The sequence below is a fragment of the Lucilia sericata genome, unplaced genomic scaffold (genome assembly GCF_015586225.1).
Source record: "Lucilia sericata isolate MDLA Ls3-8-SP2 unplaced genomic scaffold, ASM1558622v1 Contig000299F_arrow, whole genome shotgun sequence".
Classification (NCBI taxonomy): domain Eukaryota; kingdom Metazoa; phylum Arthropoda; class Insecta; order Diptera; family Calliphoridae; genus Lucilia; species Lucilia sericata.
In genome coordinates this window covers 388,802-415,874 of record NW_023994324.1, presented here as the reverse complement: position 1 = coordinate 415,874, position 27,073 = coordinate 388,802, and the positions used below count along the sequence as shown (strand labels likewise).

The 27,073-nt window shown below is 29.0% G+C and overlaps 1 protein-coding gene across 2 annotated transcripts in view; it reads left to right on the top strand.

Annotated features, from left to right (window-relative positions):
- The first annotated feature begins 15,852 nt into the window (after nt 1–15,852).
- LOC119603381 (protein spire) overlaps nt 15,853–27,073 on the top strand; it is a 161,756-nt gene continuing 150,535 nt past the window's right edge. For both annotated transcript variants that reach the window (XM_037955398.1, XM_037955399.1), the window contains exons 1-2: nt 15,853–16,062; nt 22,405–23,392. In XM_037955398.1, the coding sequence (XP_037811326.1) occupies nt 22,678–23,392 (715 nt within the window). In that variant the 5' untranslated portion in view covers nt 15,853–16,062; nt 22,405–22,677. The remainder of the gene's footprint in view (nt 16,063–22,404; nt 23,393–27,073) is intronic.

Below are 27,073 nucleotides of genomic sequence, written 5' to 3'. Positions count from 1 at the left end.
AACAAAGAATTTTTAAAAGAAATACACACTCATGATTTTATTAGCGGTTTTAAGCGTTCCAGAGATACCTTACGTTTCTTTAAGCTGATCATTTAACTATTAATGAGTTGGCTTAAGGAAACAGAAAGTCAAAGCAAAACGTATTTATAAATGAAATGGATTTCAGGAAGTATAAAAATAACTTAAAAATTCAGAAAAGTCTGACAACGAAGTGATGATAAAGAAAACCAATCGAAAAGATCAAAAGAATTTTGTTCACGGATGCAGTGATGTTATAAAAAGGCCCTCAGAAAATTCACCGATTGCTACATCAGTAATCGCAAGAGTTGAATATTTGTGAAACAGTCATCACAGCATCCATTTTTGGATAAAGATATCTTGTTGACTTCATGCATTTGATAAAGTTGATATAAACTTCCAAGATCAAATTCCTTTTGAAAAATCTCTACAGTTTGAAAATTCTCAAAACCACTTGTAGGGCATTTTAGAATAGAAAACGGCATTTTATACCATAAAAGTAACAATTAAAAATCTGTTTACTCATCTTACTTACGAGGAACAAAAAGAAGATAAAAAAGAAAACAAATTCCATTTCAACGATGCCACATCATGGATGGCATCATGTTTAAAGTCAAATAGTTAATACTCGTACATTCCAAACATACTCTCGTCCACATCATGTTTAAATGATGTTCATGACTTGTAAATGCAACAATCTGCCGCAGCGGGAGCGGCAACAATAGTTTTGTTTTTACGGTTTGTTTTCATTTTTTAAATAATTTAACGTTTTGTTTAATTTTGAAGCAGACATACATACATATTTAAACGGACGAGCATACATAAGTATTTCGTGAAGTAGTATGTACGTACTTATATGTTTGGTATTTAGTTGATTGAACGTTGTTGAATTGTTGTATGCAACATGCAAATGTTTAAAATGATTGGCGCTCACTGACCGCAACTGAACAGCGAAAAGGCGCAAACAAACAAAACTAAATAATAATAAAACGTCAGTCCGGTATCGCATCTTAAACGCCACAGCAACAGGAGGAAACCCCAGATCAATTTAGCAAAATATAGCAGTTAAGCAAACATTGATTTCTCAACTCGAAGATCAACGAAAGAATTCCAAAGTCGGAAGACATCATGTAAGAAATCTCTTGGTCCTCATTAAAGCAGGCCTCGACAAACCCAAAGAAAGCTGATAAACAATATAGCAAAATATAGCAACAAAGCGCACAATGATTTCTCAACCTCGAAGATCAAAGAAAGAATTCCAAAGTTGGAAGATATCATTATAAGATCTCTGAGCTACGGATGATTGCTTATGGGGAAAGAGCTCGTGAAGCCTAGTTATCGAATCACTCAATGAGTGTGGATATATGAATTTCTGCTCCAATATGGAGAATAAAGCTTCTCAAAACCAACATCAGTTGATGAGCACTTGCGTATGCATAGAAAGAAGTGATTGAAATTCACTATAATAGACTTAATTCATTATTATTGTAGAGTTTCCCTTATAATAAATTGCAATTCAGTGAAATGGCCTAGAAAAATAAAATTATAATAAATCATTCTCATTATAATGGGTTTTAATCGATTATAATTGTGTTATAATATATTATAACCTAATATAAGAGATTAGATTCCATGATAATTTATTATAGTTGAATTATAATGGATTATGATTCATTATAATCGTGACATAATGAATTATAATCCATTATAATTATAATAGAATGGATTATAATCTACTATAATTCATTATAATCATTTAATAATATAATACTTTGCATTATAATTGTATTATAACTCATTATAAATCATTATAACTCATTATAAGAGATTTCATTCCATATATTTATGAATAATTTTCTATTATAATTGAGTTATAATGTATTATAAACTATTTTAATGGTGTTATAATAGATTTTTCTCTATTATAATAATGTTATAATGTATTTTAATACACTTTAATACTAATATAATGGTTTAAATCTATTATAATTCTTTATAATTATGTTATAATATATTATAATATAATTAATACATCTTAATAATAATAATATACATATAATACATTATAACATAATTATAATTGATAATAATATATTATTAAATGATTATAATGTATTATAATCCATTATAATTATTTAATAAAGTATTATTATCAATTATAATTGTGTTGTAATGCATTATAATACATTATAATCGTGTTATAAGAGTTATAATCCATTATAATTAAATTATAAGTTATTATAATTCATTATAATGGACGTAAAATTAGTTATGGTGTACTACAATTGCACTAGAATGGATTTTAATCTACTACAGTTCATTATAATCATTTAATAATATATTGTTATACTTTATAATAGGCTTATAATGTATTATAATCCATTATAATAGCATTATTATCAATTATAATTGTGTTATAATGCATTATAATATAATGTTATAATCCATTATAATAAAGTTATAAGTTATTATAATTCATTATAATGGACGTAAAATTAGTTATGGTGTACTACAATTGCACTAGAAGGTATTATAGTTCATTACGACTTTGAAATTATGTCTTTAAAAATGTATTATATTCCTTTATAATAGTATTATAATAGTTTTTAGTCCATTTTTATCCATTATAATTTATAATAAGTTATAACATAATATAATGTAATATAAAGGATTAATATCTATTATAATTCATTATAATCATGTTATAATGGGTTATAATCTATTATAATTGTGTTACAATATATTATAACCTTATTTAAGAGATTGTATTCCATGGTTATTTATTATAGTTGAATTATAATGAATTATGATTCATTATAATCGTGACATAATAAATTATAAACCATTATATTTGCAATAGAATGAATTATAATCTACTATAATTAATTATAATGATTTAATAATAGAATACTTTACATTATAATTGCGTTATAATTTATTATAAAACATTATAAACATGTTACAATGGATCATAATCTATTGTGATTTTATTATAGTGCAATATAATATAATTGTGTAATCATTATAGCTCATTATAAGAGATTTCATTTTAAATATTTATGAATAATTTTCTATTATTATTGAGTTATAATGTATTATAACCTATTATAATGGTGCTATAATACCTTTTTTTCCATTATAATAATGTCATAATGTATTATAATGCTTTACAATATTAATATAATGGATTAAAATCTATTATAACTCATTATAATCATGTTATAATGGGTTATAATCTATTATAATTGTGTTATAATATATTATAATCAAATTTTAGGAGATTGCATTACATGTTTATTTATTATAGTTGAATTTGAATGGATTATGATTCATTATAATCGTGACATAATAAAATATAATCCATTATAATTGTAAAAGAATGGATTATAATTTACTATGATTCATTATAATCATTTAGTAATATATTATTATATAATATAATTGTGTTATAATTTACTATAATACATTATAATAGAATTTTTATATATTATTATCAATTATAATTGTGTTATAATGTATTATAATGCATTATAATTGTGTTATAAGAGTTATAATCCATTATAATTAAATTATAGGTTATTATAATTCATTATAATGGACGTAGAATAAGTTATAATTTACTATAATTCATTATAATCATTTTATAATATATTGTTATACGTCATATTTGTCCTATAATGTATTATAATCCATTATAATAGCATTATTATCAATTATAATTGTGTTATAATGTATTATAATCCATTATAATAGAATTATTATATATTATTATCAATTATGATTATGTTATAATGTGTTATAATGCATTATAATCATGTTATAAAAGTTATAATCCATTATAAATATACTTTAAGGGATTATAATCCATTATAATCGTGTTATAATGGACTCAAACCAATTTTAAAGAATACGTTTTTTTCTTCGAAGTAGCAACAGGTTAGATATGACAGTTCTTAGCAAATTGTTTGCTGGGTTCAATGAAAAAAACTAAAACTTTTCATTTCATTTGCCACAAGGTGGTTGGTTAGTACCGGCAATGGTTTTGGTTTGTTTTTAAAAGAGTGTTTGTTGTTGTCCCAAAATATCTTGTATAAATTGGTATGAGGAGTTTAAGTCAAGATTTAAATATTGTTTTTTTTTTTTTTTTCTTCATCTTTTTTTACAAATTCATGGGGATTTTTGTTTTATTAACCAGTTTCACTTTTCACATGCATTTCAGACAAGACACACACTTTTTGAAAAAAATATATATATTTTTTTAGTTTTAACAAATCTTTTAATAAAAAAATAAAAAAAAACAATGATAAATACGTTTTTGTTTTTTATTTAAAGATTTTCAAATAAAAAAAAACGAAAACAAATTTTAAATGAAAACTTAGTTAAAAGTTTTCGTCTAGAGGGCTTTTTATGGAAAATGTCAAGACTGAAATATGAGATTTTTTCTCCTTGTTTTTGTTGTTGCTGTGTTGGTCTTGTATGTGAAGAAGTCTTTTTCAACATAAATGGGAAACTGCAGTTTGCCGTTATAATTTGCCTTTTAGAAGATATTTTTTTTCTCCAAAAATATCTTCAACTAAAGACTTAAGCATGCAGCATATAAACGGCAATTTATCTGTTAATGAGCTGTGATTAAATATTCAAAATATGTAGATGCTTGTAAGCAAACTTAGGTTGCTGCAATGCTAGCTGGCTGGCTGGCTGGCAGACTTGCATGGCTTTTAGCCATAAGAAAACCCCAAAAAGAGTCATGTTTATAACATGATCATGATCTTTTTCCTCACCTTTTACTATAATGCATTTGAACTTTTATGCATTTTTTTGTTTTTGTCTTCTTTTTATTTATATTTCTAATACATTTTTGTGTGTTTTTCTCCTCTTCTATTCACTTCTCTCATTTGTTTTATTAATGGAAATTTAAAGAAAATTTTTTATAAAAAAAATTCACTCACTACAAAAGCTTTATAAATTACACTTTACAAATTATGCTAATCATCGAAGTTTCATTTTTAGTTATTTATTGGTTTTCACTTTCGTTTAAATCTATTTAAATCTTTGTTTCTTTTTTTATCTCATTTATAAATATGGGCCAAAGAACAATAGAATTTTGGTTTATTAGCATAATGTTTTATGGTTGACATTATTTGTTGTTTTATTAATTTCTTTTTGCCCTAAATTTAATGAGATTTTCTTAATGTAATTTGAAAATATTCTGGTAATTAGTCACTTGATTTTTTTTATTGATCTTGTCACGAGTATTTATATTAAACGTCCCACTAAAAGCTTTAAAATACGATAGTTAAGATCATATTACAGCTTTCAGCAATTAGTTAATGAGAAGTGTTTTAAACTTCTATTTAAGGCCACGAAATCGTGAGAATTATGAATCAAGACTAGAATTAAAGCTTTAAGTGACGAGCAACACCTTATTGTATGGTTCCTATGGATTCTACTTTCATGATCAAATAAATAGGTCAGAAATAAATTAAAGCACACAGAACGAAAGAAGATGTGTCATGGCTAAGACAAAAGTAAATATCACCTTTGTTTTGAATAGAAAACTGAAAAAGTTCTGAAACTTCGATATATGTAACTCTAATAACTAAGTTCCTATTTCTGGTAGATATCGAACTAGTGCACCATATTAAAGATTCATTACTATTAGCAGTAATGGCATCATCAGAATCGCCGAAAAACGTCGTTAAAAAAAGTCGAATTACTGGAAATCACAAAATTTACCTCAGAGTGGTCATCAATTATGTCAGACATGGAAAATTCAGTACAGCGGTACCCCCACGACATTTTCGGTAATTTTTCTAACTTATAAACTTTTTATAAATAGTACAAATAGTCGTCAATATACCGCTCGTTCAGACTCTATTCTAGACTCTATTATAATATAGTATAAAGTCTAGCTTATATTCCACGCTAAAGTCTAAACTAGTTTACAATCTAGTCTATAGTGTAGTACATAGACTACTCTATAGTCTACTGTATAGTCTAGTCTATAGTCTAGTCTATAGTCTAGTCAATAGTATAGTCTATAGTCTAGTCTATAGTCTAGTCTATAGTCTAGTCTAGTCTATAGTCTAGTCTATAGTCTAGTCTATAGTCTATAGTCTAGTCTATAGTCTAGTCTATAGTCTAGTCTATAGTCTAGTCTATAGTCTAGTCTATAGTATAGTCTATAGTATAGTCTATAGTCTAGTCTATAGTATAGTCTATAGTCTAGTCTATAGTCTAGTCTATAGTCTATAGTAGTCCTATAGCCTAGTCTACAGTCTAGTCTATAGTCTAGTCTATAGTCTAGTCTATAGTCTAGTCTATAGTCTAGTCTATAGTCTATTCTATAGTCTATTCTATAGTCTAGTCTATAGTCTATTCTATAGTGTAGTCTATAATCTAGTCTATAGTCCTAGTCTATAGTCTAGTCTATAGTCTAGTATATAGTCTAGTCTATAGTCTAGTCTATAGTCTAGTATATAGTCTAGTCTATAGTCTAGTATATAGTCCAGAATATAGTCTAATCTATAGTCTAGTCTATAGTCTAGTCTATAGTCTAGTCTATAGTCTAGTCTATAGTCTAGTCTATAGTCTAGTCTATAGTCTAGTCTATAGTCTAGTATATAGTCCAGAATATAGCTAGTAGTCTATAGTCTAGTCTATAGTCTAGTCTATAGCTAGTCTATAGTCTAGTCTATAGTCTAGTCTATAGTCTAGTCTATAGTCTAGTCTATAGTCTAGTCTATAGTCTAGTCTATAGTCTAGTCTATAGTCTAGTCTATAGTCTAGTCTATAGTCTAGTCTATAGTCTAGTCTATAGTCTAGTCTATAGTCTAGTCTATAGTCTAGTCTATAGTCTAGTCTATAGTCTAGTCTATAGTCTAGTCTATAGTCTAGTCTATAGTCTAGTCTATAGTCTAGTCTATAGTCTAGTCTATAGTCTAGTATATAGTCTAGTCTATAGTCTAGTCTATAGTCTAGTCTATAGTCTAGTCTATAGTCTAGTCTATAGTCTAGTCTATAGTCTAGTCTATCGTCTAGTCTATAGTCTAGTCTATAGTCTAGTCTATAGTCTAGTCTATAGTCTAGTCTATAGTCTAGTCTATAGTCTAGTCTATAGTCTAGTCTATAGTCTAGTCTATAGTCTAGTCTATAGTCTAGTCTATAGTCTAGTCAATAGTCTAGTCTAGTCTATAGTCTAGTCTATAGTCTAGTCTATAGTCTAGTCTATAGTCTAGTCTATAGTCTAGTCTATAGTCTAGTCTATATAGTCTAGTCTATAGTCTAGTCTATAGTCTAGTCTATAGTCTAGTCTATAGTCTAGTCTATAGTCTAGTCTATAGTCTAGTCTATAGTCTAGTCTATAGTCTAGTCTATAGTCTAGTCTATAGTCTAGTCTATAGTCTAGTCTATAGTCTAGTCTATAGTCTAGTCTATAGTCTAGTCTATAGTCTAGTCTATAGTCTAGTCTATAGTCTAGTCTATAGTCTAGTCTATAGTCTAGTCTATAGTCTAGTCTATAGTCTAGTCTATAGTCTAGTCTATAGTCTAGTCTAGTAGTCTAGTCTAGTCTATAGTCTAGTCTATAGTCTAGATCGTCTAGTCTATAGTCTAGTCTATAGTCTAGTCTATAGTCTAGTCTATAGTCTAGTCTATAGTCTAGTCTATAGTCTAGTCTATAGTCTAGTCTATAGTCTAGTCTAGTCTAAGTCTAGTCATAGTCTAGTCTATAGTCTAGTCTATAGTCTAGTCTATAGTCTAGTCTATAGTCTAGTCTATAGTCTAGTCTATAGTCTAGTCTATAGTCTAGTCTATAGTCTAGTCTATAGTCTAGTCTATAGTCTAGTCTATAGTCTAGTCTATAGTCTAGTCTATAGTCTAGTCTATAGTCTAGTCTATAGTCTAGTCTATAGTCTAGTCTATAGTCTAGTCTATAGTCTAGTCTATAGTCAGTATAGTCTAGTCTATAGTCTAGTCTATAGTCTAGTCTATAGTCTAGTTTATAGTCTAGTCTATAGTCTAGTCTATAGTCTAGTCTATAGTCTAGTCTATAGTCTAGTCTATAGTCTAGTCTATAGTCTAGTCTATAGTCTAGTCTATAGACTAGACTATAGACTAGACTATAGTCTAGACTAGACTATAGACTATAGTCTATAGTCTAGTCTATAGTCTAGTCTATAGTCTAGTCTATAGTCTAGTCTATAGTATAGTCTATAGTAGTCTATAGTATAGTCTATAGTCTAGTCTATAGTATAGTCTATAGTCTAGTCTATAGTCTAGTCTATAGTCTAGTCTATAGCCTAGTCTACAGTCTAGTCTATAGTCTAGTCTATAGTCTAGTCTATAGTCTAGTCTATAGTCTAGTCTATAGTCTATTCTATAGTCTATTCTATAGTCTAGTCTATAGTCTATTCTATAGTGTAGTCTATAATCTAGTCTATAGTCTAGTATAGTCTAGTCTATAGTCTAGTATATAGTCTAGTCTATAGTCTAGTCTATAGTCTAATATAGTCTAGTCTATAGTCTAGTATATAGTCCAGAATATAGTCTAGTCTATAGTCTAGTCTATAGTCTAGTCTATAGTCTAGTCTATAGTCTAGATATAGTCTAGTCTATAGTCTAGTCTATAGTCTAGTCTATAGTCTAGTCTATAGTCTAGTCTATAGTCTAGTCTATAGTCTAGTCTATAGTCTAGTATATAGTCCAGAATATAGTCTAGTCTATAGTCTAGTCTATAGTCTAGTCTATAGTCTAGTCTATAGTCTAGTCTATAGTCTAGTCTATAGTCTAGTCTATAGTCTAGTCTATAGTCTAGTCTATAGTCTAGTCTATAGTCTAGTCTATAGTCTAGTCTATAGTCTAGTCTATAGTCTAGTCTATAGTCTAGTCTATAGTCTAGTCTATAGTCTAGTCTATAGTCTAGTCTATAGTCTAGTATATAGTCTAGTCTATAGTCTAGTCTATAGTCTAGTCTATAGTCTAGTCTATAGTCTAGTCTATAGTCTAGTCTATAGTCTAGTCTATAGTCTAGTCTATCGTCTAGTCTATAGTCTAGTCTATAGTCTAGTCTATAGTCTAGTCTATAGTCTAGTCTATAGTCTAGTCTATAGTCTAGTCTATAGTCTAGTCTATAGTCTAGTCTATAGTCTAGTCAATAGTCTAGTCTATAGTCTAGTCTATAGTCTAGTCTATAGTCTAGTCTATAGTCTAGTCTATAGTCTAGTCTATAGTCTAGTCTATAGTCTAGTCTATAGTCTAGTCTATCTAGTCTATAGTCTAGTCTATAGTCTAGTCTATAGTCTAGTCTATAGTCTAGTCTATAGTCTAGTCTATAGTCTAGTCTATAGTCTAGTCTATAGTCTAGTCTATAGTCTAGTCTATAGTCTAGTCTATAGTCTAGTCTATAGTCTAGTCTATAGTCTAGTCTATAGTCTAGTCTATAGTCTAGTCTATCGTCTAGTCTATAGTCTAGTCTATAGTCTAGTCTATAGTCTAGTCTATAGTCTAGTCTAGTCTAGTCTATAGTCTAGTCTATAGTCTAGTCTATAGTCTAGTCTATAGTAGTCTATAGTCTAGTCTATAGTCTAGTCTATAGTCTAGTCTATAGTCTAGTCTATAGTCTAGTCTAGTCTAGTCTATAGTCTAGTCTATAGTCTAGTCTATAGTCTAGTTTATAGTCTAGTCATAGTCTAGTCTATAGTCTATATAGTCTAGTCTATAGTCTAGTCTATAGTCTAGTCTATAGTCTAGTCTATAGTCTAGTCTATAGTCTAGTCTAGTCTATAGTCTAGTCTATAGTATAGTCTATAGTCTAGTCTATAGTCTAGTCTATAGTCTAGTCTATAGTCTAGTCTATAGTCTAGTCTATAGTCTAGTCTATAGTCTAGTCTATAGTCTAGTCTATAGTCTAGTCTATAGTCTGTCTATAGTCTAGTCTATAGTCTAGTCTAGTCTATAGTCTAGTCTATAGTCTAGTCTAGTCTATAGTCTAGTCTAGTCTATAGTCTAGTCTATAGTCTAGTCTATAGTCTAGTCTATAGTCTAGTCTAGTCTAGTCTATAGTCTAGTCTATAGTCTAGTCTATAGTCTAGTCTATAGTCTAGTCTATAGTCTAGTCTATAGTCTATATAGTCTAGTCTATAGTCTAGTCTATAGTCAGTCTATAGTCTAGTCTATAGTCTAGTCTATAGTCTAGTCTATAGTCTAGTCTATAGTCTAGTCTATAGTCTAGTCTATAGTCTAGTCTATAGTCTAGTCTATAGTCTAGTCTATAGTCTAGTCTATAGTCTAGTCTATAGTCTAGTCTATAGTCTAGTCTATAGTCTAGTCTATAGTCTAGTCTATAGTCTAGTCTATAGTCTAGTCTATAGTCTAGTCTATAGTGTAGTCTATAGTCTAGTCTATAGTCTAGTCTATAGTCTAGTCTATAGTCTAGTCTATGGTCTAGTCTATAGTCTAGTCTAGTCTAGTCTACAGTCTAGTCTATAGTCTAGTCTATAGTCTATAGTCTAGTCTATAGTCTAGTCTATAGTCTAGTCTATAGTCTAGTCTATAGTCTAGTCTATAGTCTAGTCTATAGTCTAGTCTATAGTCTAGTCTATAGTAGTCTATAGTCTATAGTCTAGTCTATAGTCTAGTCTATAGTCTAGTCTATAGTCTAGTCTATAGTCTAGTCTATAGTCTAGTCTATAGTCTAGTCTATAGTCTAGTCTATAGTCTATAGTCTAGTCTATAGTCTAGTCTATAGTCTAGTCTATAGTCTAGTCTATAGTCTAGTCTATAGTCTAGTCTATAGTCTAGTCTATAGTCTAGTCTATATAGTCTATAGTCTAGTCTATAGTCTAGTCTATAGTCTAGTCTATAGTCTAGTCTATAGTCTAGTCTATAGTCTAGTCTATAGTCTAGTCTATAGTCTAGTCTATAGTCTAGTCTATAGTCTAGTCTATAGTCTAGTCTATAGTCTAGTCTATAGTCTAGTCTATAGTCTAGTCTATAGTCTAGTCTATAGTCTAGTCTATAGTCTAGTCTATAGTCTAGTCTATAGTCTAGTCTATAGTCTAGTCTATAGTCTAGTCTATAGTCTAGTCTATAGTCTAGTCTATAGTCTAGTCTATATAGTCTATAGTCTAGTCTATAGTCTAGTCTATAGTCTAGTCTAGTCTGGTCTATAGTCTAGTCTATAGTCTAGTCTATAGTCTAGTCTATAGTCTAGTCTATAGTCTAGTCTATAGTCTATAGTCTAGTCTATAGTCTAGTCTATAGTCTAGTCTATAGTCTAGACTATAGACTAGTCTATAGTCTAGTCTATAGTCTAGTCTATAGTCTAGTCTATAGTCTAGTCTATAGTCTAGTCTATAGTCTAGTCTATAGTCTAGTCTATAGTCTAGTCTATAGTCTAGTCTATAGTCTAGTCTATAGTCTAGTCTATAGTCTAGTCTATAGTCTAGTCTATAGTCTAGTCTATAGTCTAGTCTATAGTCTAGTCTATAGTCTAGTCTATAGTCTAGTCTATAGTCTAGTCTATAGTCTAGTCTATAGTCTAGTCTATAGTCTAGTCTATAGTCTAGTCTATAGTCTAGTCTATAGTCTAGTCTATAGTCTAGTCTATAGTCTAGTCTATAGTCTAGTCTATAGTCTAGTCTATAGTCTAGTCTATAGTCTAGTCTATAGTCTAGTCTATGGTCTAGTCTATAGTCTAGTCTATAGTCTAGTCTATAGTCTAGTCTATAGTCTAGTCTATAGTATAGTCTATAGTCTAGTCTATAGTATAGTCTATAGTATAGTCTATAGTCTAGTCTATAGTATAGTCTATAGTCTAGTCTATAGTCTAGTCTATAGTCTAGTCTATAGTCTAGTCTATAGTCTAGTCTATAGTCTAGTCTATAGTCTAGTCTATAGTCTAGTCTATAGTCTAGTCTATAGTCTAGTCTATAGTCTAGTCTATAGTCTAGTCTATAGTCTAGTCTATAGTCTAGTCTATAGTCTAGTCTATAGTCTAGTCTATAGTCTAGTCTATAGTCTAGTCTATAGTCTAGTCTATAGTCTAGACTATAGACTAGTCTATAGTCTAGTCTATAGTCTAGTCTATAGTCTAGTCTATAGTCTAGTCTATAGTCTAGTCTATAGTCTAGTCTATAGTCTAGTCTATAGTCTAGTCTATAGTCTAGTCTATAGTCTAGTCTATAGTCTAGTCTATAGTCTAGTCTATAGTCTAGTCTATAGTCTAGTCTATAGTCTAGTCTATAGTCTAGTCTATAGTCTAGTCTATAGTCTAGTCTATAGTCTAGTCTATAGTCTAGTCTATAGTCTAGTCTATAGTCTAGTCTATAGTCTAGTCTATAGTCTAGTATAGTCTAGTAGTATAGTATAGTAGCTATAGTCTAGTCTATAGTCTAGTCTATAGTCTAGTCTATAGTCTAGTCTATAGTCTAGTCTATAGTCTAGTCTATAGTCTAGTCTATAGTCTAGTCTATAGTCTAGTCTATAGTCTAGTCTATAGTCTAGTCTATAGTCTAGTCTATAGTCTAGTCTATAGTCTAGTCTATAGTCTGGTCTATAGTCTAGTCTATTGTCTAGTCTATAGTCTAGTCTATAGTCTAGTCTAGTCTAGTCTATAGTCTAGTCTATAGTCTAGTCTATAGTCTAGTCTATAGTCTAGTCTATAGTCTAGTCTATAGTCTAGTCTATAGTCTAGTCTATAGTCTAGTCTATAGTCTAGTCTATAGTCTAGTCTATAGTCTAGTCTATAGTCTAGTCTATAGTCTAGTCTATAGTCTAGTCTATAGTCTAGTCTATAGTCTAGTCTATAGTCTAGTCTATAGTCTAGTCTATAGTCTAGTCTATAGTCTAGTCTATAGTCTAGTCTATAGTCTAGTCTATAGTCTAGTCTATAGTCTAGTCTATAGTCTATAGTCTCTATAGTCTAGTCTATAGTCTAGTCTATAGTCTAGTCTATAGTCTAGTCTATAGTCTAGTCTAGTCTATAGTCTAGTCTAGTCTAGTCTAGTCTAGTCTATAGTCTAGTCTAGTCTATAGTCCAGTCTAGTCTATAGTCTAGTCTAGTCTATAGTCTAGTCTAGTCTATAGTCTAGTCTAGTCTATAGTCTAGTCTATAGTCTAGTCTATAGTCTAGTCTATAGTCTAGTCTATAGTCTAGTCTATAGTCTAGTCTATAGTCTAGTCTATAGTCTAGTCTATAGTCTAGTCTATAGTCTAGTCTATAGTCTAGTCTATAGTCTAGTCTATAGTCTAGTCTATAGTCTAGTCTATAGTCTAGTCTATAGTCTAGTCTATAGTCTAGTCTATAGTCTAGTCTATAGTCTAGTCTATGGTCTAGTCTATAGTCTAGTCTAGTCTAGTCTACAGTCTAGTCTATAGTCTAGTCTATAGTCTATAGTCTAGTCTATAGTCTAGTCTATAGTCTAGTCTATAGTCTAGTCTATAGTCTAGTCTATAGTCTAGTCTATAGTCTATAGTCTAGTCTATAGTCTAGTCTATAGTCTAGTCTATAGTCTAGTCTATAGTCTAGTCTATAGTCTAGTCTATAGTCTAGTCTATAGTCTAGTCTATAGTCTAGTCTATAGTCTAGTCTATAGTCTAGTCTATAGTCTAGTCTATAGTCTAGTCTATAGTCTAGTCTATAGTCTAGTCTATAGTCTAGTCTATAGTCTAGTCTATAGTCTAGTCTATAGTCTAGTCTATAGTCTAGTCTATAGTCTAGTCTATAGTCTAGTCTATAGTCTAGTCTATAGTCTAGTCTATAGTCTAGTCTATAGTCTAGTCTATAGTCTAGTCTATAGTCTAGTCTATAGTCTAGTCTATAGTCTAGTCTATAGTCTAGTCTATAGTCTAGTCTATAGTCTAGTCTATAGTCTAGTCTATAGTCTAGTCTATAGTCTAGTCTATAGTCTAGTCTATAGTCTAGTCTATAGTCTAGTCTATAGTCTAGTCTATAGTCTAGTCTATAGTCTAGTCTATAGTCTAGTCTATAGTCTAGTCTATAGTCTAGTCTATAGTCTAGTCTATAGTCTAGTCTATAGTCTAGTCTATAGTCTAGTCTATAGTCTAGTCTATAGTCTAGTCTATAGTCTAGTCTATAGTCTAGTCTATAGTCTAGTCTATAGTCTAGTCTATAGTCTAGTCTATAGTCTAGTCTATAGTCTAGTCTATAGTCTAGTCTATAGTCTAGTCTATAGTCTAGTCTATAGTCTAGTCTATAGTCTAGTCTATAGTCTAGTCTATAGTCTAGTCTATAGTCTAGTCTATAGTCTAGTCTATAGTCTAGTCTATAGTCTAGTCTATAGTCTAGTCTATAGTCTAGTCTATAGTCTAGTCTATAGTCTAGTCTATAGTCTAGTCTATAGTCTAGTCTATAGTCTAGTCTATAGTCTAGTCTATAGTCTAGTCTATAGTCTAGTCTATAGTCTAGACTATAGACTAGTCTATAGTCTAGTCTATAGTCTAGTCTATAGTCTAGTCTATAGTCTAGTCTATAGTCTAGTCTATAGTCTAGTCTATAGTCTAGTCTATAGTCTAGTCTATAGTCTAGTCTATAGTCTAGTCTATAGTCTAGTCTATAGTCTAGTCTATAGTCTAGTCTATAGTCTAGTCTATAGTCTAGTCTATAGTCTAGTCTATAGTCTAGTCTATAGTCTAGTCTATAGTCTAGTCTATAGTCTAGTCTATAGTCTAGTCTATAGTCTAGTCTATAGTCTAGTCTATAGTCTAGTCTATAGTCTAGTCTATGGTCTAGTCTATAGTCTAGTCTATAGTCTAGTCTATAGTCTAGTCTATAGTCTAGTCTATAGTATAGTCTATAGTCTAGTCTATAGTATAGTCTATAGTATAGTCTATAGTCTAGTCTATAGTATAGTCTATAGTCTAGTCTATAGTCTAGTCTATAGTCTAGTCTATAGTCTAGTCTATAGTCTAGTCTAGTCTATAGTCTAGTCTATAGTCTAGTCTATAGTCTAGTCTATAGTCTAGTCTATAGTCTAGTCTATAGTCTAGTCTATAGTCTAGTCTATAGTCAAGTCTATAGTCTAGTCTAGTTTAGTCTAGTCTAGTCTAGTCTAGTCTAGTCTAGTCTAGTCTAGTCTAGTCTAGTCTAGTCTAGTCTGTCTAGTCTAGTCTAGTCTAGTTAGTTAGTTAGTTAGTTATAGGGTCTTCAAATATTCCCTTTCTCTTTTCATCGGTTTTAATTATTTGAGGTTTTATCATAGGATAATTCAAAATTATTCGGTTAAGTAATTCCCAATTTCACTTACCTCTACTAAGAACCGGAACTAATAGGTAAATGGCCGATTTATCCTTTCCTCTACATTAACAGAAACTGCATTATCCACTTTCATTTGTAAGACAACCTGTTAAAGTTAACAGGACCAACATAAACATTCAAGTTAAAATGTTATTCTAAGCTGTCACTTGCAAAAAATGGCGACGATCCACAGAGAACCACTTGTTAATTTGCACAAATATTCAAAGTTAATTAACAAATGGAAAACACTTTTGCAGTAAATTTTTTTTAGCACAAAAGATGCACAACTATTTGTTTTATAAATTAAACACTTTTATTAATTATTTCTTTTGTATTTTGGGGAGAATTTATTTAATACACACGTACTCTAGCACACAAACACTAAACAGCCGGCAATGTTAACAAGTGAAGTGATAACATTGTTTACATTTATTAACAGAGAGACAGAATGCTGTTCGTTAAGAAAATAGAGAGTGAGAGCAATAGTTTCGTTAAGTTTTACATTTTTACTCTCATGCACTTAACGAACAAAAAAGTGGTTTCCGATTTTTTGAATTTTATTGAAATCAGTCTGAGTTTTGCAAGTAAATAATAAACATTACGAAGCGGTTGTTAAAACTATTAAAACTAGAAGAAGAAAACGTATTCCGGTATTGTTTTGGTTTTATATAAAAATTGTTCGTTCATGTATTACTGCTACAATTTATGAATGAGCAGCAGATAAAGTTTGTGAAAAGAAAAATTAAATAAAATGTGAGATGGAGAAAAAATAACATATTTTTGTTACGGTTGGTGAAATTAATTAAATTAATATAATTGTGTAGAAAAAAATAAAATTGAAAGAAATTATAAAGGAATGCACATAATTTTATGAAATAATTACTAAAAAGTGCAGTGTGGAAAATTATATAAATTAAAAGAAATATATGTAACAGAATTTTTAACGGCCAATAGAATAGTTTTTAATTAAATTAAAAACCAACAGTAAAAACAACAACTTCACTTTGTCAAAAAAAGAAATATGGAGAATTTTATATAATATAGAAAAAATTGATTTTAAACCAAATAAAGGAATAAAAAACCAAACCCCAAATAAATATAATAAAACAAAACTAAAGTGAAAAAAGTGTATTTAATTTAAAACAAGTGTTTTTTCAAACATTCTAAAACAAAAACAAGTGTTTATTTTCAACCCCCGCTTTATAACTTCAATATTTTTAATAAAAACATTAGGGTTCTACTTAAAGGTTTTTCAAACAATCGACTTTTTCAGGAAAAAAGTTGAAGTCGACTATTTTTTTCAATAATGATCGATATGACAACTATTTTGAAATTAAAAGTCAAACATTTTCGGAAAATTATAAAAAATTAAAAAAAAAGTCGTAAAAACGACTTTTTAAAGAATCAACTTTTGTCGAAAAAAATAAAAGTCTACCTTTTTTAATTTGGTTAGTCAATTTCCAAATTAAAAAGGTAGACCTTTTTGCAGGAATGGTTCGAAAAATTGAGATATTGTAAATATTGAGAAAATTGTTTAAAAATCGGAAAAGTCGAAAACTAAAAGTCGAAGTCAATTGTTTTGATAAGGTTTGAACGTCCATATAATTATTGCCCTCTAGGACCATCTGTCTAATATCTGTAAATCGATTTTCGAATAATCGACTTTTTATCGAAAAAAGTCATAGTCAATTATTTTTTTTTTAAATCTCAGCAAATCGAAAATAGTAAAGAAAAGACCAAAAGCTAGAAATTTTTAAAAAGTGGCCAAAAACTTAAAAAGACTAGACTATAGACTAGACTAAAGATTAGACTAAAGACTAGACTATAGAGTAGACTAAAGATTAGACTTTAGAGCGGACTATAGACTAGACTATAGACTAGGCTATAGATTAGACTACAGACTAGACTATAGACTAGACTCTAGACTAGACTAGATCATAGATTAGACTATAGACTATACTATAGAATAGACTATAGACTACACTATAGACTAGACTATAATCTATGGACTAGACTATAGACTACACTTTAGACTAGACTATAGACTAGACTATAGTGTATGGACTAGACTATAGTCTATGGACTAGACTATAGACTACACTATAGACTAGACTATAGTCTATGGACTATAGACTAGACTATAGACTAGACTATAGACTAGACTATCGACTAGACTATAGACTAGACTATAGACTAGACTATAGACTAGACTATAGACTAGACTATCGACTAGACTATCGACTAGTCTATAGACTATACTATAGACTAGACTATAGACTAGACTATAGACTAGACTATAGTCTATGGACTAGACTATAGACTACACTATAGACTAGACTATAGACTAGACTATAGACTAGACTATAAACTAGACTGTAGACTAGACTATAGACTAGACTATAGACTAGAGTATAGACTAGACTATAGACTAGACTATAGACTAGACTATAGACTAGACTATAGACTAGATTATAGTACTGAAAAAGTACTAAACTACTAAATCTTCCATACCTGGGTAGAACCCTAATTATAACCCTTAAATTAATTGTGTGGAAACTAAAAACAAACAAAATGTTTCTTTTTTCTACTCTCCTACCTGTTCCTTCTTCTTCTTGCCATTCAATGTTTCTACACAATTTACCACCAGACTGTTTTAAATAAAACTATGAGACAAACAGAAATCAAAAAGTTTTTCCCCAAAACAAGTTCTTTAAGCTGCAATAAAACCAGTTTATTTTTTCTTCTTAACGTAAAAATAATTCGCATTTAACCAGTATATACTTGACATTATGTGTTTCAGTTTGAAATCTAAAAAAAATCAAATTAGAAACTGTTATTCCAGTAACCGAATACACCACTGTGCTGCACCTTTAATAATTAACATTTATGTTGATAGTTTTATGTCATTTCGATACTAATCTTCTCTTCTCTTGTTTTAATGTTTTGTTTTGTTATTCTGTGTATTTCTATTCTATTCTTATTTATATTTCGACTTTTGTATATCATCACGTTTTCTTGTTTTTGTCACCGTGTGTATTATAAACAGAGTAATTTTTGCGGGCACGTGAGCTAATGAACCGTTATTAAATTTTTATGTTATTTTGTTTCTCTTTAGTGAAAAAACCGACAATAACAACAAACAAGTGTCAATAATCAACAGTGTTGCCAAAAGCTTAAATGATAAATTACACAATTTGCATAAATCAGCTGTAGAAAAAAATGTTTAGCTTGTGAAAAAAAATTAATTAAATTTGTAAACATATCAAAACCAGGGCTGTAACTTTATTAAGACTTGTTTGTGGATTTAATAAATTTAACGCAAAAATTGGTAAATTGTAAATTTATTTGTTATAATTAATTTTACAAATAGAAAATTTTGAAATAAATCAAAATAGATTTACTATTTAGTTTGTTTAAAAGATTAACGCCTCATTTATGGAGTATTACAAACTTTAACAAAAAAAAAAAAAAAAAAAAAATAGTTGAGTAAATGATTTGATATTGTAATTGTGTATTTTATAATTAAAAAAATATTTTGAATAGTAAAATTGTTAAAATTATGAAATTAACAAACAAATAGTTAAAATATTTCAGACATTTATATAGTTTTTGAACTCTACGAGCAATATTTTTACAAAAGTTTTGAAAAAATCCATTTAAAATCCGTAAAGTCACTTTCGAACAAATGACTTTTTGTCGAAAAAGAGTCAAATTTAATAGTCTTGTTTAAAAAAGTGGAAGAGATGCAAAATTAATTCTGAAAAAGATTAAAAATTTTCGAAAACAACAAAATTTGAGATAAAGTCGACAAATTATACATTTCTAAGGGATTTAGTAGCGCTTAATACGAATCTGGCCTTAGAAACTCGTTTCGAGATATTGTGTACTAAAAACTCCGTTTTTATCCACATTTGAGATTTTATAATAGCGGAACAACACCTTAATTCATAAATTCCGTAATGTCGTCTGAAAGTCCAATCCGTCCACATTAAAATACAAGTTTCAACTCTGACATATCACACTAATTCTTCAAGATATCTTAAATAAAAGCTTGAGACAACTATAAATCGCAAAAAAATGTGATATTGCATTTAATTTACAGGAAAAACTTCATCGATCTATATATCTTATTGGATCTTAAATCTAAATTAGAGATAAGTAAATATAGAATCTCGCATTTCCCTATATTTTACTTAAAAAAAGTTTGAGGTATTTTTTTTTTTTTTTTTTTTTTTTTTTTTTGTTAAACCATTTCTCATTGGTTTATTTTGTTTGCAACGAATTAAAAAAAAAAAACAAATTTTAACTTAGTTATTCAAATTAAGCATAATATATTTCACACTAAAATAATACTTTTAATATTTAATATACATTAAACATTTGTTTAAAATTTACTACTATGTACTTTAAAGTTTTTTTAATTGTATTAGAATCATTAAATTTAAAATAAAATCTACATTTCATAACTTTTTACAAGTATACGAATGTCTTTTAAGAAAATTTAATATTTAGTAAAGTAAAATTTTTTTTTGAATAGCCATAAAAATAAAAAATAACATGTGTTTCATAGTTAAAGTTTTTTTTTAGTATGAACATATTAAATTATATAACTCATTATTAAAAGTATTAAACAATTGTTAATATAATGGTAAAAATGTTTGAAATAAAGTGATTTTAGTTGTTTAGTTAAAATAACTATGTTTAGTTTCAAACTTAAAAAATGTGCATAAGTTTTAAATTATGAATGCAATTTAAAGAAATTTAATACTTTTATATACATGTATGTATATAATTTTTTTTTTTTAACTAATCAAATTGTTCAAGACTCTTAAAGTAACAATTTGAAATTACAATTTGTAATTTAAAAAAACTAGAGCGAGTTGCATAGGGTTTAATTTCAAAAATTTGCTTTGCATTAAAAAATATAAATGTATTGTGAAAATAATTTTTAATTGATAATGTAGTAAAAATATATTAATTTTAATATGTAAACAAAATTTCACTAATTTGTTGCAAATGAGAAAAAAAATATTTGTAGAACAAATAGTAGAAATTTTATAAATATATATTATTTAAGAGATATTTGAGTCAAATTGTATAGTTATACTATTCTTTATAATTGAATTATTAACGTTCATGTCTGAACAGTACTTTATATGGGAGCTAGGGTCAAATGGTGCCTGATCAGAACAAAATACAGCTGTATTAAATTTGCAAAAAAAATTGTTCTGCCGTATATTTAACATCATTATGATCTATTCTGGAGATCCATAATGGTCCGACTTTAATTATTTTCAATAGGCTTCCTCCTTGATATACTAGATAATTATGTACCAAATTTTATTTAATTGCCTTTAAAATAACGATATATGGTTTAATTAAATATCTGACGGACAGACATATGTAGCTTAATCGAATTAGAGTATGATTCTAAGGTGGGTGTAGGCCTAAAACACTAAACTATGCTATAAATATAAACTATACTATAAATCCTCTGTCAGTTTCTTTAATTACACAGGCGTACAAGTTTTTAATCCAAAGACCAACGTATACTTTTCTAAAGGATTGAGTAATGCTCCTAATGTTTAAAATAATTCTGTCATTAATCTTATTTGAAACGATATATTATCATATTATTATCTGTGTTACATATTCATGCTTTTCGAGATATCTTAACGTTAAGTTTGAATCAAAAAAAAAATACCAAAAACTGCTTTTTTCAATCATTCTCAAGAATTTAACCAAAAGAAATATAAAAAATAAGTTATAGTTAGTTAGTTAGTAGTTAGTTAGTTAGTTAGTTAGTAGTTAGTTAGTTAGTTAGTTAGTTAGTTAGTTAGTTAGTTAGTTAGTTAGTTAGTTAGTTAGTTAGTTAGTTAGTTAGTTAGTTAGTTAGTTAGTTAGTTAGTTAGTTAGTTAGTTAGTTAGTTAGTTAGTTAGTTAGTTAGTTAGTTAGTTAGTTAGTTAGTTAGTTAGTTAGTTAGTTAGTTAGTTAGTTAGTTAGTTAGTTAGTTAGTTAGTTAGTTAGTTAGTTAGTTAGTTAGTTAGTTAGTTAGTTAGTTAGTTAGTTAGTTAGTTAGTTAGTTAGTTAGTTAGTTAGTTAGTTAGTTAGTTAGTTAGTTAGTTAGTTAGTTAGTTAGTTAGTTAGTTAGTTAGTTAGTTAGTTAGTTAGTTAGTTAGTTAGTTAGTTAGTTAGTTAGTTAGTTAGTTAGTTAGTTAGTTAGTTAGTTAGTTAGTTAGTTAGTTAGTTAGTTAGTTAGTTAGTTAGTTAGTTAGTTAGTTAGTTAGTTAGTTAGTTAGTTAGTTAGTTAGTTAGTTAGTTAGTTAGTTAGTTAGTTAGTTAGTTAGTTAGTTAGTTAGTTAGTTAGTTAGTTAGTTAGTTAGTTAGTTAGTTAGTTAGTTAGTTAGTTAGTTAGTTAGTTAGTTAGTTAGTTAGTTAGTTAGTTAGTTAGTTAGTTAGTTAGTTAGTTAGTTAGTTAGTTAGTTAGTTAGTTAGTTAGTTAGTTAGTTAGTAGTTAGTTAGTTAGTTAGTTAGTTAGTTAGTTAGTTAGTTAGTTAGTTAGTTAGTTAGTAGTTAGTTAGTTAGTTAGTTAGTTAGTTAGTTAGTTAGTTAGTTAGTTAGTAGTTAGTTAGTTAGTTAGTTAGTTAGTTAGTTAGTTAGTTAGTTAGTTAGTTAGTTAGTTAGTTAGTTAGTTAGTTAGTTAGTTAGTTAGTTAGTTAGTTAGTTAGTTAGTTAGTTAGTTAGTTAGTTAGTTAGTTAGTTAGTTAGTTAGTTAGTTAGTTAGTTAGTTAGTTAGTTAGTTAGTTAGTTAGTTAGTTAGTTAGTTAGTTAAAATAAAAACCGTTACTTTCCAACAAATAATTAAACGTGCATTATTGCTCTAACGATGGCAACCCTATTGATGACACTAGTAGAAAAGAAATGAAAACACAAACAAAAACAATAATCAAAGTCATTTCATTTTGACAAGTGAATCACTCTCATTTTTCTTTTGATTAATCAAACAAAATTTAAACAAATTCAAGTAAACGTGCGTGTTTTAAAGCAAATTAAATACATAAACAAAAAAAGTTTAAAATATATTAATAAATCAATAAATTTTATTTGTTTGTTTTTTGCTCTGTTACAGATTTAAGTGTTAAATAAATCTTTTTGTAAACAGTGTTATTTTGGTGGAACAAATAAAAATTCCTGAGAAAACAAATTTAATGTTTTGTGTTTTTTATGTGTGTCTAATTAAATTATTAAATGTGGTCAATATAAATTGACAAAATCAACAACAAATTCAAAGAACAATATTTTTGAAAATAAAAATAAATTTTCATAGAAAAAACTAAAAATATATAAAAGGGCGAAACGGACCCTCAGATCTTGAGCTCAATTTTAACACAATTTCCAAAAAATGACTACCGAAATTCAAGAAACATTTGGTGATCATATGTCAACGGCTACAAAACAAAAAATGTCCGAAGAATTAGCTAATAATCAAAGAGCTGTTGATGAGGGCGGAGGAGATGGCCCTCAAAACCTGCCTTCAACAAAAACAACTTGTAATGACGCAGGCGCTCATGAAAGCTCAAGCAGCAATGATAACAATGAAGAAGAACAACAAACTAAACTATCTTTTACCAAAGCCAAACCCATTATCAATGGCAAATGTCATCAAACAACGGCACATTCTGATGCTGAAGATGGTTTTCTTTCCACTTCACCAGATAGTGCCAATGAAGAGTTGCTTAGCAAACCTAGTGATTCTACCGAAAGCACTAATAATGGTCTTACCACATCTTCAGCACAACCCACTAGTATTTGCGCCTGTAATAATCCCATGGGTTGTGTTAGTGTTAAGAATATTTTGGAATCTTTTAAGGCTCCTTTATCGGAAGAACAAGCTTGGGCTTTAATTTATCAAACTATAACTCTATATCGTCGTATAGCAGCTGCTGGTAAACGTCATATCTTCAATGAACTAGAAATACCCGAAGCTGTGGATAATTTAAGTTTACATCGTGATGGTACTGTACACTGTTCCTGGTCGGAAGCAGAGCGCAAGAAAAAGGAACAGAAAATGCGCCAGCAGCAGCAAAGACAACAGCAACAGGAGGAGCAAAGTGGGGGTAAGTTGTTTATTTGTTAAATTTGAAATTTGATAAGGAGAAGAAAGATTAGAGAATCTTTACATTTTCACAGCTTTTTACTACAGATCTGTTTTCAGAATACCTTTTCAAATTGATAAATTCTAATTTTAATTGAAAAGATGTCAATTTTAAACAACAATAACTAATTTATTTTCTATTCACAATCTATTCCATAAATATTTTTACACAATATTCCATTAAACGCAGAACTGTGTACCATTCTTAAATAGTTAAATTTTATAGATCTCTAGAAACCTTCAAGCATTTTTACTCTACTCCCTACATGTTTACCTAAATAAATTTTTTATTTTGCTGTTAAAAACTTTTAGAACTGTGGCGGCAGCTGCAGCAGCATCAATAATTTAGGTTAAAAATAAATGTAAAATATCTTTATACTCTAGCCAAACAAATAGCAGTAAAAGGTATTTTTCTAAGAACATTATTCATAACTGTGTCTCTGGGTTTATTACACTTTTTTGTTGATTCTCATATGTTTAGCTGTTGTTAAAACTTCAGTGTGTTATAAAAACACCTTAAGTGTTTGTTTGATTATGTGTGATATACATACTTACTTCACTACACACTTGTATGCTAATGGTTCTTGTACTTTATTTAGCTGAAAGTGCAACATGATGCATATACATTCATTTGCACTCTGTTTGGTCATAAAATTCTTATTGCTTTTTTCTCCACCATTCGATAGCGATAAAGAAATTACTTTTTTTTTCATAAATCCATAAAAAACGGAAATGTTTTTCTATATGAATGAGTAAAAGCTGTTTAGCAGCAGCTAAACTTTAATTTAGTAGAGTTGTATAACAGCTTTAGGCTGACAACAACTTTGGTGGCAAGAGTTTACTATAATAATAATAATTAATGATTAACAGATTCTATAAATGAAGCTTCCGATAGTCATCAATATTAATTAAAGTTGAATTTTTCTAGGGAACTCATTAAGTTTTTATCAATCTTTATTTAAATGATATGATAAGATTTAGTAAAACTTCTTTAAACCAATTTAAATTGTGTAAAATTTTTCGTTTTTTAGAGATCTTTAAAGAAAACTATTCTTCCATACAAAATTCTGCATATCGATCTTTTCGGAGTTCGAAGACAGAGGATTTTGATCTAGTCTGATTAAACAACTGCATTCACTGTTGAAACTCTAGAAGATAGAAGTAGTGGATGCTTTGTATGATTATATATAAGTCTATCAACATAAGGTTTTCTGAGAGATAAACTCTTGTACTGAGTTTTTTTTTAATATAATATTTTTTGTATGAATCTCTGGAATTCAAAAATCTAGATTTCATATAGCAATCCATATAATGTTACACCTCTAAAAGTTGTTTTTTAAATGAATGTATTCTCAGCTTAAACTTTCAGAAGACTGTCACCGACTGAGTTAACAAAAAGATCTTCTCTTCTTAAACGTTCTGAAAACTCATTTCGATCTAGCTGTTCTTCTGTTCTTCCATTGAAGTTTAAAGATTTGATGTGATTTGATGATTTCGTATAGATATCCAACTACTGTTATCATCTAAAGGTTGTTCTTTTAATACAAATTCCAGAAGAATGTTACCTACTGATCACCTACGATCTTCTCTTCTTTTAATAGAATCTTCTTAAAGATTCTGTGAACTTCTATTTTAAAAAAGTTTTATTTCCTACCAGAACCCAATAATAGATCTTTATGAAAACTATTCTTTCGCAAAAAATTCTGTATACCGATCACCAGAGTTTGAATAGAGAATATAACATTTCAGTCTAGCTTTCCTATAGAATTCCCGCCTCTCTTGGATCTCTAAATGTTACTCCTTCTACAGAGGATTCTATGTGTAAACTCCGATCTTACTTACATATGCTATCACGATCTTTTTTATGAAAAATATTCTTCTAAGTTCTAGAATCGATCTAGATTTCATATAGAAACTCAACTAAAGTTGGATCTCTAAACGTTTGATCTTTCAAAGGATTGTTCTATGTATAAACTTTCAGAAGTTTGGCGCAAACTGATCTAGTCATGCCATCTGACATTAAATGAAGGTTCTACGAACTTCTATGTTAAAAAAATGTCTGATAAGTACTTATCAAACATTCAATAGATCTTTATGGAAACTATTCTTCTACACGAGGATCTCCGAAGTTTGAACAGAGAAAAAAGATCATACTTTACTAAAAAACTAAACTATAAAACTTGGAAATTCTATCTAGATCGATCTAACATTGGTCATCAACAACATAAGATAATATGAATAGAGAAAACATAATTTTAATCTAGCTTTCCTATAGAAATCTTCCCCTTTCTTGAATCTCTAAAAGTTAGTTTTTCTGCAGAGGATTCTATGTATAAACTACGATCTTATTAACATATGCTATGACGATCTTTTTATGAAAAGTTTTCTACGAAATTCTAGATTTCATATAGAAACTTAACTACAGTTGGATCTCTAAAAGTTTGATCTTTAAAAGGATTGATCTATGCATAGTCTTTCAGAAGTTTGTCACAAACTGATCTAGCCATGCAGTCTGACTTATGAGCTCACACGATCTTATTTTTGCTTAATAGAATCTTCTTGAAGTTTCTGCGAACTTATATCTTAGAAAAACGTAGGATACTTATCAAACATCCAGTAGGTCTTTATTAAAATTTCTTCACGCCAAACTCCAGAGTTTGAACAGAGAAAAAAAGATGATATTTTACTATTCTATGTAGATACCTTCGAAATTCTATCTAGACCGATCTAACAATGGCCATCAACACCATAAGATAATTTGAATAGAGAAAATATCATTTCAATTTAGCTTTCCTATGGAAGTTAGTTCTTCAGCAGAAGATTCTGTGTAAAATTGTGATCTTCTTATAGCGATCTTTTTATAGCAATTATTCTCCAAAGTTCTAGACTCGTTCCAGATTTCATATAGAAACTCAACTACAGTTGAATCTCTAAACGTTTGATCTTTAACAGGATTATTCTGTATATAAACTTTCAGAAGTTTGTCTCAAACTGATCTAGCCATGCCGCCTGACATATGAGATCACACGATGTTATTTTCTTGAAGGTTCTGCGAACTTCTATCTTAGAAAAACGACTAATATTTATGAAAACTATTCTTCTACACGTCGAACTCCGGAGTTTGAACAGAGAAATTATCATTTTCGTTCTAGCTTTTGTCAGCAAAAGATTCTGCGAATAAACCTTCATAATTCGGTCATAAATCAAAGATATTGAACCGCTATTTTCATAATCTACCGCGATCATGAAAGCTTTACTTCTAGGCGTAATGATCTCTATAGTTCGAAGACCTAAAAACTATCTAAATTTGTTATAGAAACCTAACTGTAGATGGACCGTTAAAAAAAAAATATTCTTTAAAGGATATTCTGAAAATAAACTTACAGAAATCGAAACACAGATTCGTCTAACAATACAATCTGATATATGAGCTTTTCTACGATCGTGGAATCGTTGAAGGTTGAAGGTTTTGCGACATCAAGATTTCCCTTAAACACCCAGCTAAAGCTTGATCTCTAAAAGTTTGTGTACAAACTTTCCGAAGTCGGAGCACAAAATGATCGATCTTATGACAAAAATATGAGCCACGATCATATTCTTAAAGGTTAAGAGAACATCTATCACAGAAAAGATCTGATGCATA